The following is a 14,020-nucleotide window of genomic DNA, read 5'->3' on the forward strand; positions in this document are numbered from 1 at the left end:
AAGAGAGTGCATATTAATGCATAGTTTTTTTTTTAATCAAACTTTCTTCTTACAAAAATTAAAATTATAACACGTTTTTCACAGCTCGCCTGAGGTTTTCCTTAGCCTGGAAACTGGTTAAGTTTCCTTTGTCCTTTCATAGCAAAACCTGACTAATTCCCCAGAAAAGAGTCCTCCTGAGTGCAGGGAAGACTTTGCAGTCCAGCCCCAAGTTCTGCTGCAATGTCAATCTCTGCAGGTCTGAGGCAGTTCTGTGCCTGGGGTGAAAGCCAGGGCTGCCAATCATTGGGCTCCCTCACTTCACAGCACTGTCCCTAAGGGAGCTGTTTAGATCACTCAGGCCTCAGTAGCCAATCTGGGCCTCCAAATGGACTGTCAGTCAGAATGGGGAGGGCACTTCCTGTCCGCCATACTCTAGGCTTGGCTGCCCGAGTTTTAGGCAGACTTTGGTGTCAGTGTGCTGGGCTGAGACCGGCCTCTGAGAGACGTGAGGAGAGCGGGTGAGCACGGAATCCGTCATGGTGAGTGAGGGGCCGCTATCCCCACGGGAGAAGCCGGAGTGGCGTCCCCCGCGGGACTGTGGACAAGGTGTCCGGTCTCGGTGGCCGGAGTGATTCGCTTTGGTCTTCTGAGGTCCCTGCAGCTCCCAGGCAGAAGCAGGACCTGTGATTTAGCTCTGCTGTTTTCGCCTGCGCATAGCATGGGGGTGCGTGAGCTTTTGTGTGGAAACTTTCATGGTGCGGTGCAGGGCGCGCGCATGCGCTGTTTTTTCCCCTTGCCGGTTAAGGCAGATTTGCTAATATGCAGAGCCCTGGTCACTCTAGTGTCTTATGTAAGGGTGGTCCAGTCATGTGTGTCACTAAGGCCAGCTTCCTGGATATCTTGGCCTCGTGCTGTTATATTTAACTTTATATTTATTGTGTTTTTATTTCTAAGTTTGCTCTCATGTTCTATTGATCTTGATCTCATTCTTTCCTGGACGATACAGCGCCCCCCCCCCCCCCCATCCCAATAGTTTTGTTTTTGTTTTTGTTTTTTTCTGTGTAGCCCTGGCTGTGCTGGAACTCACTCTGTAGACCAGGCTGGCCTCAAATTCTCAAGTGCTGGGTTTAAAGGTCTGTGCCGCCACCACCGCCCAGTTCAGTACAGTCTTTATTGCAATTGCATTCAAAGTTAGAAGTCAGATGGTGTCACTGTGTGAACTATTTATTCAGTCATGTGCTGATCAATTTTTCTTTCATGACGACCTTTTCTCATATGATTTTTGTTGTTGGTAGCATTAATTGTTAGACTTGTATTGGACTTTTGCTGTATTTATAGCTCAAATTCTGTATTGTCGTAACATAATGTTGACATAATAGACAAGATGATAGCAAACCACATGGTTGCTTTCTACTCAAGGTTAGTCCAGCTCCCTGCTAAGGAAGCCCCTCCTCCATCAGGTACAGTTCCCAGTGGGATCCACATCTCTCCATGGTTAAATGTGCACCCTTACACCCTTTCCTTTAAAAGACTCTTCAGTTATGCTACCATGTATGTAGGAGGAGATGGTTCCTGTGGCCTAGGCAGGTAGGCCCCATACAGCTAAGGAACAGAGGAAAGAATTCCATGACCCCAACCAGAGACAGTTGAGTCCATCCATGTGTTTCACCAACTGATTCTAACAGTTGAAGCCAATTGTCGTCATCCAGGTCTTTCACCTTCTCCTCAGTCCCCAAACAAAGATTTTGCTTGGCCCCATTTTTATCCCAATTTTAGCCTGGTCTGGGCTGTGATCAGACAGATTTGTGACTCTCTATGTTTGCTGGACTGAATACTTCCAAGGTTTAATTTGTTAAAATAATTAAATCAGTGGTGGTGGTGTATGCGTTTAACCCAGTACTTGGGAGGCAGAGGTCAGCCTGGTATGTAGAGCTAGTTATAGGGCATCCTGGGCTACAGAGAGAAATCCTATCTGGAAAAAAAAAAGGTAAATAAAATTTAAAACTTTTGTAGCGTTGTTATTGCCTAGTTCGAATGCATGTTTCAGATGGCATCATCTCCAGCAGTCACACTTAAGCACACCAGGAGACTGACTGCCTCATTGCTTCCACCACACCTGATCCAAGGTTTCCCAGATTCTGCAAGGAAACAGGGTAGGGAGGGAAACAAGGGATAATGCTATGCACTCAGGGAAAAGATAGGGACTTAAACCTGAGTTTGGAGGCCTTGAATTGTTCAATCTCTTCTTAGATGGGGTAGAGAAGGTTATATTAAGGAAGTCTCTAATCTAGCTAGGGGAGTTGTCTTCTGCTATTTGGAGGAAATATGTTTTCTTTTTGTTTCTCTCTCTGTCTCTCTTTTTCTCTATCCTCCTCTGTTCCTCTCTCTGTTTTCCTTAATAACTTTTAGTCTTTTCTTTTAGAGCTTTTTCTTAGGTTGTATTCCTGTTATGGTTTACATTTGATCAACACCCTAAGGATCCTATCTTTGAATGGTTGGCCCTAATTACTAGAAGTAATTGAGTAAATTAGGAGGTATGCCCTTGTGGGAGTAGGTGTGTCTTGTTTGTATTGGTGTGTCAATGTGGGCTGACTTTGAGGTTTCTAAAGCTCAGTGCAAGGCAAGTGTTTCTTTCTGCCTCTGTGCGAGGATGTAACACTCAGCTCCTTCCCTGCCACTGTGATTCTTCCTTTCAAGATGAGAATGGACTGACCCTCTGTCACTGTAATTAATCCCCAAATTAAAAGCCTTCCATTATAAGAATTGCCTTGGTTATAGTGCTTCTTCACAGCAAGAGAAGAATCAGTAAGGCAGGTTGTGTAATATTTTGTTATATTATCTCTCTTTATTCTGTACATGTCCTATATGGTGATATTTTATTTGTACTGAAATGTGATTTTATTTGTATGTTAATAAATAAAGTTGCCTGGGGGTCAGAGCTAATAGCAAGCCATAGCAGAAGCTGGACGGTGGTGGTGCACACCTTTAATCCCAGCACTTGGGAGGCAGAGCTAGGCAGATCTCTGTGTGTTCAAGGATATAGCCAGCATGGAGACACATGCCTTTAATCTCAATACCAACCATAGAAGACCTGGAGGTTTGTATACATGGGCAGTGACGAGGGGGTCATGTGGTTGGGTTTACAACCAATGAGAAGGTAGAATAGAAAGTCAATAAAAAGGACAAACGCACAGGAAGTAGGTCTCTTGCGGAGAGGTACGACAGCAGCGGCAGTGAAGGGTAAGGTTTTTAATCTCAGCTCTTAGCTATTGCTCTGACCTTTTGGCTTTTAACTCTGTATTTGGCTCTGTGTTTCTTATTTAACAAGACGGTTACATCTACAGTCCTGGGAAATCAAATAAGGCTAAATGAAAGAGTATGGGAAAGAAATCATGCAAGTGGCAACCACGTGAAAAGTTTTATTATTAAAAGGGGGAAGGGAAGGTGGGAAGGAGAAGGGAAGAGAGAGAGACTGGAGGTGCGAACCTTGCCAGAATTGAGAGTTTTCTCTTAAAGTGGACTTTACGTAGGATGATGTTGTCAGGACACTGCATGGACCAGGGGCAGGTCTGAATGCTAACAACTTTGTGTCTGAGTATGTAGTCAGTTTTGGAGAAAGTTCTGTGAAGCGCTTGTTGTAAGGTGTTCACCAGAAAAGATGGCTGGGACATGGGTTTAAGCCAATAGAAAGTATTATCTGTCTGCAAGTACACTGGATGTTCTAGATCCCAGTGTAGCAATGATCCTTTTTCAGGATGAGTTTTTAAGCACAAAAACCATGTTCTGGGTTGACATACTTCATTTAACAAGAAAAGCCAGAAGCAGAACTACAGTCTAAAAAGCAAGGTTAGTACATTTAGAGACTTCCTATAAATATGCACTTTGATGGATTAGATCTTGTTTTCCTCTTGACTGGTGGTAGTTTCTGTGTGCTGAGTTTTGCAGCCTAAATGGCATTTCCATCTTGGAGTCAGTTATGCTAATATCTAGGGGCCTTCTAAAGACTTGGGTCTTTTACATTCCCCCTGGACTTAGTGAATGAGTCAAATCATGGACTTGTCTGTTTTAGTTAAGATGCAGGTCTCTGCCATTAATCTAATAGAATGAGAATTAAAGGCCTAGTCAGAAATTTAAATTAGAGTTTTAAATGTCATCATGGTGTATTTTACCTTTGATAAATATATAGTGTTCTTCTTCATCTCTTTTGATTGAGTTTTGTTTGAAGAGCTTCAGATGCATTTTATGTACTCATGAACATATTGGATGAACAATGAGGCCCCATTAGTTATTTATTTCCTCCTGTGAGCTAGGGATCAAAACCATGCACTTCCATGTGATAGTCAAATAATCTGCCACTGTGTCAGGTTTTATATGGAATTTTCTTCAGCCAGTCATGGTGACTCACAATTGTACTCTAAGCGCTTGAAAAGCTGAGCCAGGAGGTCTCTAGCTTGAGGCCAGACCAGAGCACAGAATAAGACCCTGTTCCAAATGTGTGAAACAATTTCCTCATATAGGACCAAGATCTCTCCAGGACATATACTGTTCATATTCTACAGTGTTTCCTTGAGAAATGAAATACCAAGTTTTCCTAGACCCATAGGAGACCAAGTGCTTATGCCTGTTACATGGTTAGCCTTTCCATTGGCAAGAGTTAAAATCTGTCACCTTCACTTTAGTTTTGCCCTTCAAGAAGGTGCCCTATATCTCTGTATTATACTTTGATTTAATCAGTACATTTATTTAGCTGAGCATGAGGTCATCCTAGTATTTTGGCAGCAGATGCAGAAAGTTCAAGACTAACCTGGAGGAGCTTTTGTGGAGGAATGTAGTCTCACCTTATTTCTTTGTTTTGGTGAAAGTGAGCAGCCCCCTTCCTTTTAATGTAGCCACACCATCACCATCAGCAGAGACTTCATTTCTAAACAATGTAAGGTAAAATAGAAGCAATTGCTTTTCCCTGCTAATTCATTTTTCTTGCCTGATATTTTTATGTTTACATTTTTGACAGTTGAATCAGGTTTTTGTACATGTCAAGCATTTGCTCTTGTGCTTAACTTTACCCACTTCATGACTTTTGAACTTTAGTAGAGAGGGTCATTTTTCAGACCAACAATGCTTGCAGTCATGAAATTAATAGTAATCTCCTGAATCACTGAATTGCAGGTGTGTAACATTGTCTCTACTTTTGTGTATGTTTTTACATTTTTATATTATTTTCAAATGTCTGAAAAAATACACACACACACACACACACACACACGTGTGTGTGTGTGTGTGTGTGTGTGTATACCACTTGTCTTCCTGGCATTTACTGAAGGCAGAAGAGAGCATTGGATTCTCTTGATCTGGAGTTAGGAATAGTTGGTAACCTCTAGTCAGTGTTGAGAACTGGTCTAGGACCTCTTCAAAAGCAACAGGTGATTTTTTTTTTTGAGACAGGATTTCTCTGTATAACAGTCCTAGCTGTACTGGAACTTGCTTTGTAGACCAGATTTGAACTCACAGAGATATGCCTGCTTCTGCCTCCCAAGTGCTGGGATAAAGGTGGGCACCACCACAGCCGGGCACAACAGGTGATCTTATCTGTTGACTCATCTTCATATATTCCCTCCCTTTTATAGTTTGTTTTATTGTTTTAGGATCAGTATTTACTTTACTAATGTTCTTGAGAACTCATTGATCTCTGAGTCAGTAACTTCTTAAAAAAATGCTTTCCTTCCTGGGAATTATTAGTCTTACAGTTCAATAGGGGTCACTCCAGCTTTTATGATAGACAAGTGTAGAATTAGAGTGAATGTTTAACTCTGTGGAGGAATTTTGAGTGAGACCTGAGTGCTTTCTGTTTTTTTTGTTAGAGACAGGGTCTCACTACGTACCTTCTGCACAGGAATGGAAGGTGTCATCCTCTTTTTCTGTTTCCTTTTAAAATGTGTTGGTGACTGCATTTGATATTTACTGACCCATGTCATAGAATGTTTCGAGCACACAGAATTATGTAAATATATTCTCAATGAAGTGTACATTTACAATTCATTCAGTCTCACTGTTTCAATTATGAACATGCATGGGACATTTTAGGATGCAGTGACCTATAAGGATGTGCATGTGAACTTCACTCATGAAGAGTGGGCTTTGCTGAATCCTTCCCAGAAGAGTCTCTACAAAGATGTGATGCTGGAAACCTACTGGAACCTCACTTGTATAGGTAAGAATGTGAGGTTTCTGTCAGTTTTTAACTTAAGGGGACAAGCTTTTCTTGGAGATTGGTGCTCTTCTGTGATTTTGATATGAAAGGGGAAGAATCTGTTGAATAAATCAAGCATGATACTAAGATTAATGATAGTAATTTCAAGTGTGCCCAATTTTCAGTAATGTAGCATGAATCTTAAAAAGTTCTTATTAATAAGATCAAACCTGGACCAGGTATTGAGGTGAATTCTGGAAGATCAGAGAGACAGAACAAGCCACAGCTAACCTCACCTGGCCAACTTCTCAGCTAATCTTGTTTCCTCAGACTGGATGCTTCTGTGTCCTCATCCCAATGGCTCTCAGCTGAACTGCTCAAAAGCCTGAAGCTTAACCAGCTAAAAGCTTAACCAGCCAAATGCTTCTAGTTTCTGGTCTTCACACCTTATATATCTTTCCTTTCTACCATCACTCCCTGGGATTAAAGGCGTGTGTCACCATGCCTGGCTGTTTCCAATGTGGCCTTGAACTCACAGAGATCCAGAAGGATTTCTACCTCTGAAATGCTAGGATTAAACGTATGACTGCCACCATTTTCTAGCCTTTGTATCTAGTGGCTGTTCTGTCTCTGACCCCAGATAAGTTTATTAGGGTGCACAATATTTTGGGAAACACAATACCACCACACAGTAATATATCACATACATTTTCTGGTACTGTATTTTAGGTTACAAATGGGAAGACCATAATATTGAAGAACATTGTCAGAGCTGTAGAAGAAATGGAAGGTAATTTTCATGTGCAAGCTGATATATTTGTATGACTGAAGAAATGTTAATATACCCTGAACTTTTAATGAAAAGCAACAGTATAATAAGCACAGCTTTGTACTGTTTATTAAATTCACACACACCATGTACTTCATTGTCACTGTTTGCAAAGCATTCCTTTAAGGACAAGACAAGGAAACAATGCCATAGTAGATGTCGCAGTTTTAATCATAGCCATGTATGAGGCACGTTGTAGAACTGCCCATCCACTTACTGTCATGCCATTCAATTGTCATATAAGGTGTACCCATTGATGAGGGGATTAATCTATGTCTAAGACCTTTTATAAACAAAGCTGTCATATTAAAGCTAGTGTTCTTCATTTTCTTGTAGTGAGTGACTTAGCATAGTTTAGTGAGAGGAGCACTTTATGAACAACTAGGAAGTTGTCTTGATGTAGCAACATGAATCCCTATTTGCACATCTGTATGACACACAAAACGTTTGACTATGTGAATGCAATGTGAAAACTCTTTATTTGTTATCTTCCATTACCAGGGATGTCATCTATCACTCTGTATACAAGCCATGTGAGCATAAGGGACATAGAAAGAAGCATTGTAGTTCTGTCTCTCTGAGAACAACTGGAAGATATGTGGTAGTCCCCACTATGAGAAGACATGAAGACTGTGATGCAAGTTTACAATTAACTGGTTTTCCAACTTCAGTGGGAATTCATCAAGAAACTCTCATTGGAGAAAAACCTTATGAGTACCAGGAATATGGAAATTCAGCTGTCTCTACTGGTTCACTGTGCACATGTAGTGTGGCTCACAGTATAAGAAAATGTGAATACAATCAGTGTGGTCAGACCCTGAGTTCTTCAAGTTCTCTTCAAAGATGTGAAAAAGCTCATGTGGGAAAAGAAAATAGTAAATGTGAGTCATCTACTAAAGGCTTTAGTCATTACAGGCATCTTCAAACACACCAAACACCCAATAATGAAGAGGATCTCTATGAATGTAATCAACATGAGAAAGCCTTTATATCTGATTGCTGTTTAAAAGTACACCAAAGAACTCATTCAGAAGGAATACACTCTGAGTATGATCAAAATTATAAAGTTTTTGCATGTCCAAATCTTCTTCAAGTAGATAAAATTCAAACTAGAGAGAAAAGGTATGGATATGATCAATGTGATAAAGTCTTTGAATGTCCCACTTATCTTCAAATACATAATAGAAGTTATACTGGAGAGAAAGCCTATGAATGCAATCAGTGTGGCAAAGCCTTTGCTTATAACAGTCATTTTCTTATTCATCTAAAAAGTCATACTGGAGAGAAACCTTATGAATGTAATCAGTGTGGTAAAGCATTTGCACATAAGAGCTATCTTCGAAGTCACGAGAGAATTCATACTGGAGAGAAACCCTATGAATGTAATCATTGTGGTAAAGCCTTTACGTGGAAGAAGACTCTTCACTGTCATGAAAGAATTCATACTGGAGAGAAACCCTATAAATGTAATGAATGTGGTAAAGCCTTTGCAAAGAAGACAAGTCTTCACAGTCATGAAATAATTCATACTGGAGAGAAGCCCTATAAATGTAATCAGTGTGGTAAAGCCTTTGCACTGCAGAGTAGTCTTCACAATCATGAAAGAATTCATACTGGAGAGAAACTCTATGAATGTAATCAATGTGGTAAAGGTTTTGTCCAGAAGAGTAGTCTTCTCAGTCATGAAAGAAGTCACAATGGAGAGAAACCCTATGAATGTAATGAATGTGGTAAAGCATTTGTGCATAAGAGTTATCTTCGCAGTCATAAAAGAATTCATACAGGAGAGAAACCCTATGAATGTAATCATTGTGGTAAAGCCTTTGCACAGAAGAGAAGTCTTCACAATCATGAAATAATTCATACTGGAGAGAAACCCTATGAATGTAATCAATGTGGTAAAGCCTTTACACGGAAGAGTAGTCTTCTCAGTCATGAAAGAATTCATACTGGAGAGAAACCCTATGAATGTAATCAATGTGGTAAAACCTTTGCACAGAAGAAATATCTTCTCAGTCATAAAATAATTCATACTGGAGAGAAACCCTATAAATGTAATCAGTGTGGTAAAGCCTTTGCACATAACAGTAATCTTCTTAGTCACAAAAGAATTCATACTGGACAGTACCACATGGATTTAATCAATGTGGTAGTTTCAGATGTGAGTTGCCGTGTGGGTGCTGCAAGCTGAACTGTGTTTTCTACAAGCAGTACTTGTTAGAGTCCAGCTCCATAGGAGTTCAGATCCCAAAGAGGAGAACAGGCATCAGCAAAGGAAGGAGACTGCCATGACTTGAGGGTGAATCAGGATAGCTGCTGCTGGACGGACGCAAAACTCAGTTATGGCAATAAACACGAGTACAATGCAGTATTTAAAGAATCCAGGGAATGTTGTGGCTCAGGGTAAAGCCCCTGTGTAGAAAAGCCTATGTTTTTTTCTAGAGGTAATTCAAAAGGAAGAACTCTGCTTTCTGGAGTACGCAGAAGGTGTGGAAAGGCCGCATTGGACTGAAGAATGTAGATCATCAAGGGACAGACTAGGTAAACTTTTGTCATTGGGAAATGTCCTGAGTGTGCCTGCTGGAGGCCCCAATATCAAATTTTATCTAATTCTCTGTCAGCATCAAGACCCCCCCCAAAGTAAGATTACACAATGCTTTATTTTAAATTTTTTAAATGCTAATGAGAATGAGTAATAGTTGCAGAGAGACATTGTAGAGTACAAAAAACTCCTGAATTAAATCAGTTTTTATATTTTTTATTTTAAAGATATGTTCACCTCAGAATGGAAACTGGGATGTATGTTGAGTTGGGGAAGAGATTTTGCTTATGTTTTCACTGTAGAAGATACTATTCAGATTGATATATTGAGGTTGATAAAAGTTACATTTGAACAAGAGGGATCTGCTAAATGAAAGATGGATGATATTTCATTAGACAATTCAGCCATTCAAGCTAAACTAACTTATAAAGAGTAATAAATACCTTTTATTTAATCAGGCAAGAAAAAATAAAAATAAAAAATAATATTTTTAAATGATAATTTACCCAAGGCACACATGCCTTACTGGCATGAAATGAAACATAGGTTGTCTTACACCACATGTGTTACTTCTATGTTACAATGTTAGAGTGAAGATTGTCATGTCGCCCACAGCATTTTGGACATGAGCTTTTGAGTTTTCTTAAATAAAAAGAATATTTCTTTTGTATTGTTTGCTGTTAAAATCACAGTGAAGAGATTTAAAATTTTGGAAGTAAATTCAAAGGGTTACTACAATTGAAACTTGTTTTCTAAATCTCTTAAGAGTTGGAGTGATTTGGAACTAAGATAAGATATTTGAGCAGAGTAGTGGTAGCCTATGCTTTCATCCCTGCAGAGATAGTCAAATGTCTATAACTTGTTTTCTAAATTCTAACCATGGTGGTTCACACCTTTAATCCCACTACCCAGGGACAAAACTCATACCACTCCTAACTGGTATGTATGCACACTAGAGAAATCAGATACCGTATTTATAGGACATTGTAATAAACCCTCTACAGAATTACTAGAAAGGCAGCTAATAACCAATGGGACAGGAGCAAAGATGTAGATGAATTTCTAAATGGTCTTATTAGATTAAAAAACATGGAGCCAAGTGTAGGGGTGAAAGCCTTAAAGAGATAAGGAAAATAGGGAAAGCCACCAGCCAACCTTACCTCACCATCTCTGCAGCTTCCAAATGCGAGTTACTTCCTATCTACCCATGTCTGTATGCGTTGCTGTTCTGCCATCTGCTTTGCTCTCTCTGTTCAGCTATATCACTTCCTCTTCCTACTCAGCTCTGTCACTTCCTGTCTGTCTGTACAGACTTTCAGACTTCCATGGTTAACTAGTTTTGGAATTTAAGATGTGTGCCACTACACCTGGCTTTGTTTCCAGTGTGGCCTTGAACACAGAGATCCTGCCTGCCAAATGATAGGATTAAGGGCGTGTGCTACTGTTGTCCAACTTCTTTGTTTACTTAAAATGGCTTGCTATTTCCTCTGATCTCCAGGCAAGCTTTATTTATTAAAGAACAAATAAAATATCACCACATTTCAGCACAAATAAAATATTGCTAGATTTCAGCACAATTAAAATATAACCACACAAAGAGTTTTTGCAGCTGCCGTTAACCTCTTCTCTGTGCATGCAACTGTGACCATTATTGAAACAGATGATACCCTAATTATGGATATCATGTTTATTGGTAAATTGGAAACTAGGAACTCTTCATAAAGCAAAAAGGAGTCTATCTACATTTGCCTTTTGGATTTTATTGCAAATGCTTTCCATATAAGGAGAATAAATATCCTCTCTTTGAGAAACAAATCAGGACATTTTATGAGACATGGAGAAACTGATAGTGAATGGCATCTATCATATGGTCATCTGGGTACACCTTACAATGATGGATTGGATCTCTTCAAAGTCAGAGTCCTCAGAATGGAAGGAAAGGTATTACAGTGGAACTGGTACATATCAGAATTCCTTAGTGACTGGGATATGGTTAGCACTGAAGAAATAGTTCAGTTGCTTAAAGTGCTCACCCCTCCTCCAGAGAGGCAACTATTGAACTGCAGGGACCAACAGAATGGTCAAATCATTTGGCTAAGGCATGGTTTACTGATGGCTCATCAACCATTGATGGATCCCAAACTAATGGAAAGTGTCAACCTCTAGACTTGAGATGGAATGGCCAAGTTTGAGGAAGAAGATACCACAAAATCAGTGAACCACAATTGGCTCTAAGACAAACAGCTAAAGGAGGCCAAGGGAACATCTGCAGTTCATGGGGCCTGTGCAGTGGCATAGCTATACGGCAATCAAAATGGAAAAGCACTCACTGGCAGGTAAATGGGAGGCATGAATGGAAATGGCAGCACCCGGCAAAACTTAGCAAAGACATGAAATTTTATGTATTTCATAAGAGTAAGAGAAAATGTCTGAAAATAATGAAATAATGGGCAAATTGGCATCGTGTTTAAGTCTACAATATTAAAATTTGCTGTGGAACACATTCAGAAAATCAGTGAAAATGATAGATTATACACTTAAAAATGGAGAAAGTTTACCCTAATACTGAAAAATAAGGAAAATGTAGAACCAAATATACCAGGAAATCCATATTATCGAGGTTTTTGGGGGTCTAGGCCCTCAAAAGCCCACTCCCAGGTTCTGGGAAGAATCTGTGACCAGCTGATAATCTCATCTTTGATGATATTAAATGAATCTATGCACACAAAACTCTTCAGTCCATTAATTTTATTTTCCTGATTCAAGATTCTATCTACACAACTTCAATTTTCTTACACTTAGCTCCTCTCTGTCCCTTCTCCCACCCTATCCTCGTTCTAGTTAAGCTCCTTTTGCCTCATCCTCATCTTCGTTTCTCTTTATCTTGATTCCTACCCATTCTTCTCCCTGGAACAGGTCCCTCACCTGCCAGCAGCCTGACTCTGACAGTACCATGCAATGCTTCCAGATCCTTTGAAAGAGTATACGGCACTGGTGGCTGGAGCTGGTTACCATGGCAGTGCTGGTTTTAGAGCTTTACTAGGAGGAGGGGGTGAGGAGAGAGAGAGAGAGGCGCAGAGAGAGAGTGTGGGGGTGCACATCCGGCTTTTAGGCTGGGACGCAGTCACCTGCTGATGACATAAAAAGGTGCCAGATGAGACCCCTGAGCTGGGCGTATACAGAATCCGTACATTCCAGACTTTTGCTTATCATAGAACAGGAAGTAGATGGGAATAGGGGCTGACTAGGAGGGCGTTCGGTTGGCTCTTGGGGGGAATAGGGAAGGGGGTGTCTTCCGAGGTAGACAGGTGTTGTTGGATGATGGGCTATCCGTCCTGGAGCCGTGCATCTTTCTTAGCTTGGCACTCTGGTTGCTTTTGTATCTGACAGGATGCTGGTGAGGCAGGAAAAGCCTGAAGTAGATCCGACCTGTCCAGATGGATTTAAGCTGGTTTATGGAGCTTGGGAAAAATTTGAACATGTGAAGAAGCAGCCATGAGAAGATTAGTGACCATATGTGGTGTTTAGTACTTTGCTTATATTGGTTAGTGTTAATGGGAGAGACAGAGATTGGAACATGTTAAGCTTTATCAGAGAGAAATTATTTTAAGGCACCTGTTTCCTTTACTAGTTTGGTATCCAGGAGACAGGTGATCAATTGTTAAAAGCATTTCATAGTAATAGATGTTTTTATTAAAGTCTGTTTTTGTAGCACCCAGATTAAAGTCTGTTTGGGACTGGGGGTGTAAATACCTTTTAGCTGTTATGGTTTCTTACTTGATCTCTGGACTTCAGTTCTGAGATGATCCTGTACCATTAGCTGAACAGTGGGTTAGAACAGGGAACTGGGAAGAGAAAAGCTTGTGGTACATGAGAACTTATTTCTTTGGAATTAGGGACAAGGCAAAGATCAGGACCCTGTAAGCACAGGCGGGTGAGTCTGGAGTGAGGCAATGAAATGAAAACTCCTATCTTAGCTGGAAATATTTTCCCATTAAGTAACCCTGAAAGTGCAATCAAGTCTGGTGAGGTGGGTAAGGCTGTCCTCCCTACCCTGACAATAGGGAAACAAGGAGAGGTGACACCCCAAAACTCCCAGGACTGATTCAGTGGCTCTGGTGTCCAGAAGGAAAGAAACGGATTGCTTCCCTGCTGCATTCTGGGTTCCCTGCCATGTCTGTAGCCAAACCTAGGTCTGCTGGAGGTCTTAGCTTGATGTTCCCATGCGTCTTGGTGCCTGGGGGCAGTCAGCTGACTGGTTGTCTTTCTAGGTGGTACTTTCAACAAGGCTATTGATGGCCTGGCAGGGCACTCGCTAGCCCATGGCCTTTCCCCACACTTAGAACAGGGACCCAACAGCATTTGGGAGTCAGCAAGTACCAGCACTTGTGTTTTCGGGCTCTTTTTTTTTTTAATCTCTTCCGTGGCACACCTTGAATGCCACAGATGACACTTTAGCCTGTGGGGTCAGGAGCCTTGC

The 14,020-nt window shown here is 40.7% G+C and overlaps 1 protein-coding gene across 1 annotated transcript in view; it reads left to right on the forward strand.

Moving 5' to 3' along the window:
* Positions 1-399: 399 nt before the first annotated feature.
* The window catches only part of LOC128115837 (zinc finger protein 585A-like), a 42,883-nt gene continuing 29,262 nt past the window's right edge, over positions 400-14,020 (forward strand). The window contains 4 exon segments of the mRNA XM_052746932.1: positions 400-521; positions 6,064-6,190; positions 6,899-6,959; positions 7,500-9,122. Of these exon segments, the coding sequence (XP_052602892.1) occupies positions 519-521; positions 6,064-6,190; positions 6,899-6,959; positions 7,500-9,122 (1,814 nt within the window). The 5' untranslated portion in view covers positions 400-518.

This window comes from Peromyscus californicus, unplaced genomic scaffold (assembly GCF_007827085.1).
Source record: "Peromyscus californicus insignis strain IS unplaced genomic scaffold, ASM782708v3 Scaffold_1__1_contigs__length_55948999, whole genome shotgun sequence".
Classification (NCBI taxonomy): Eukaryota; Metazoa; Chordata; class Mammalia; order Rodentia; family Cricetidae; genus Peromyscus; species Peromyscus californicus.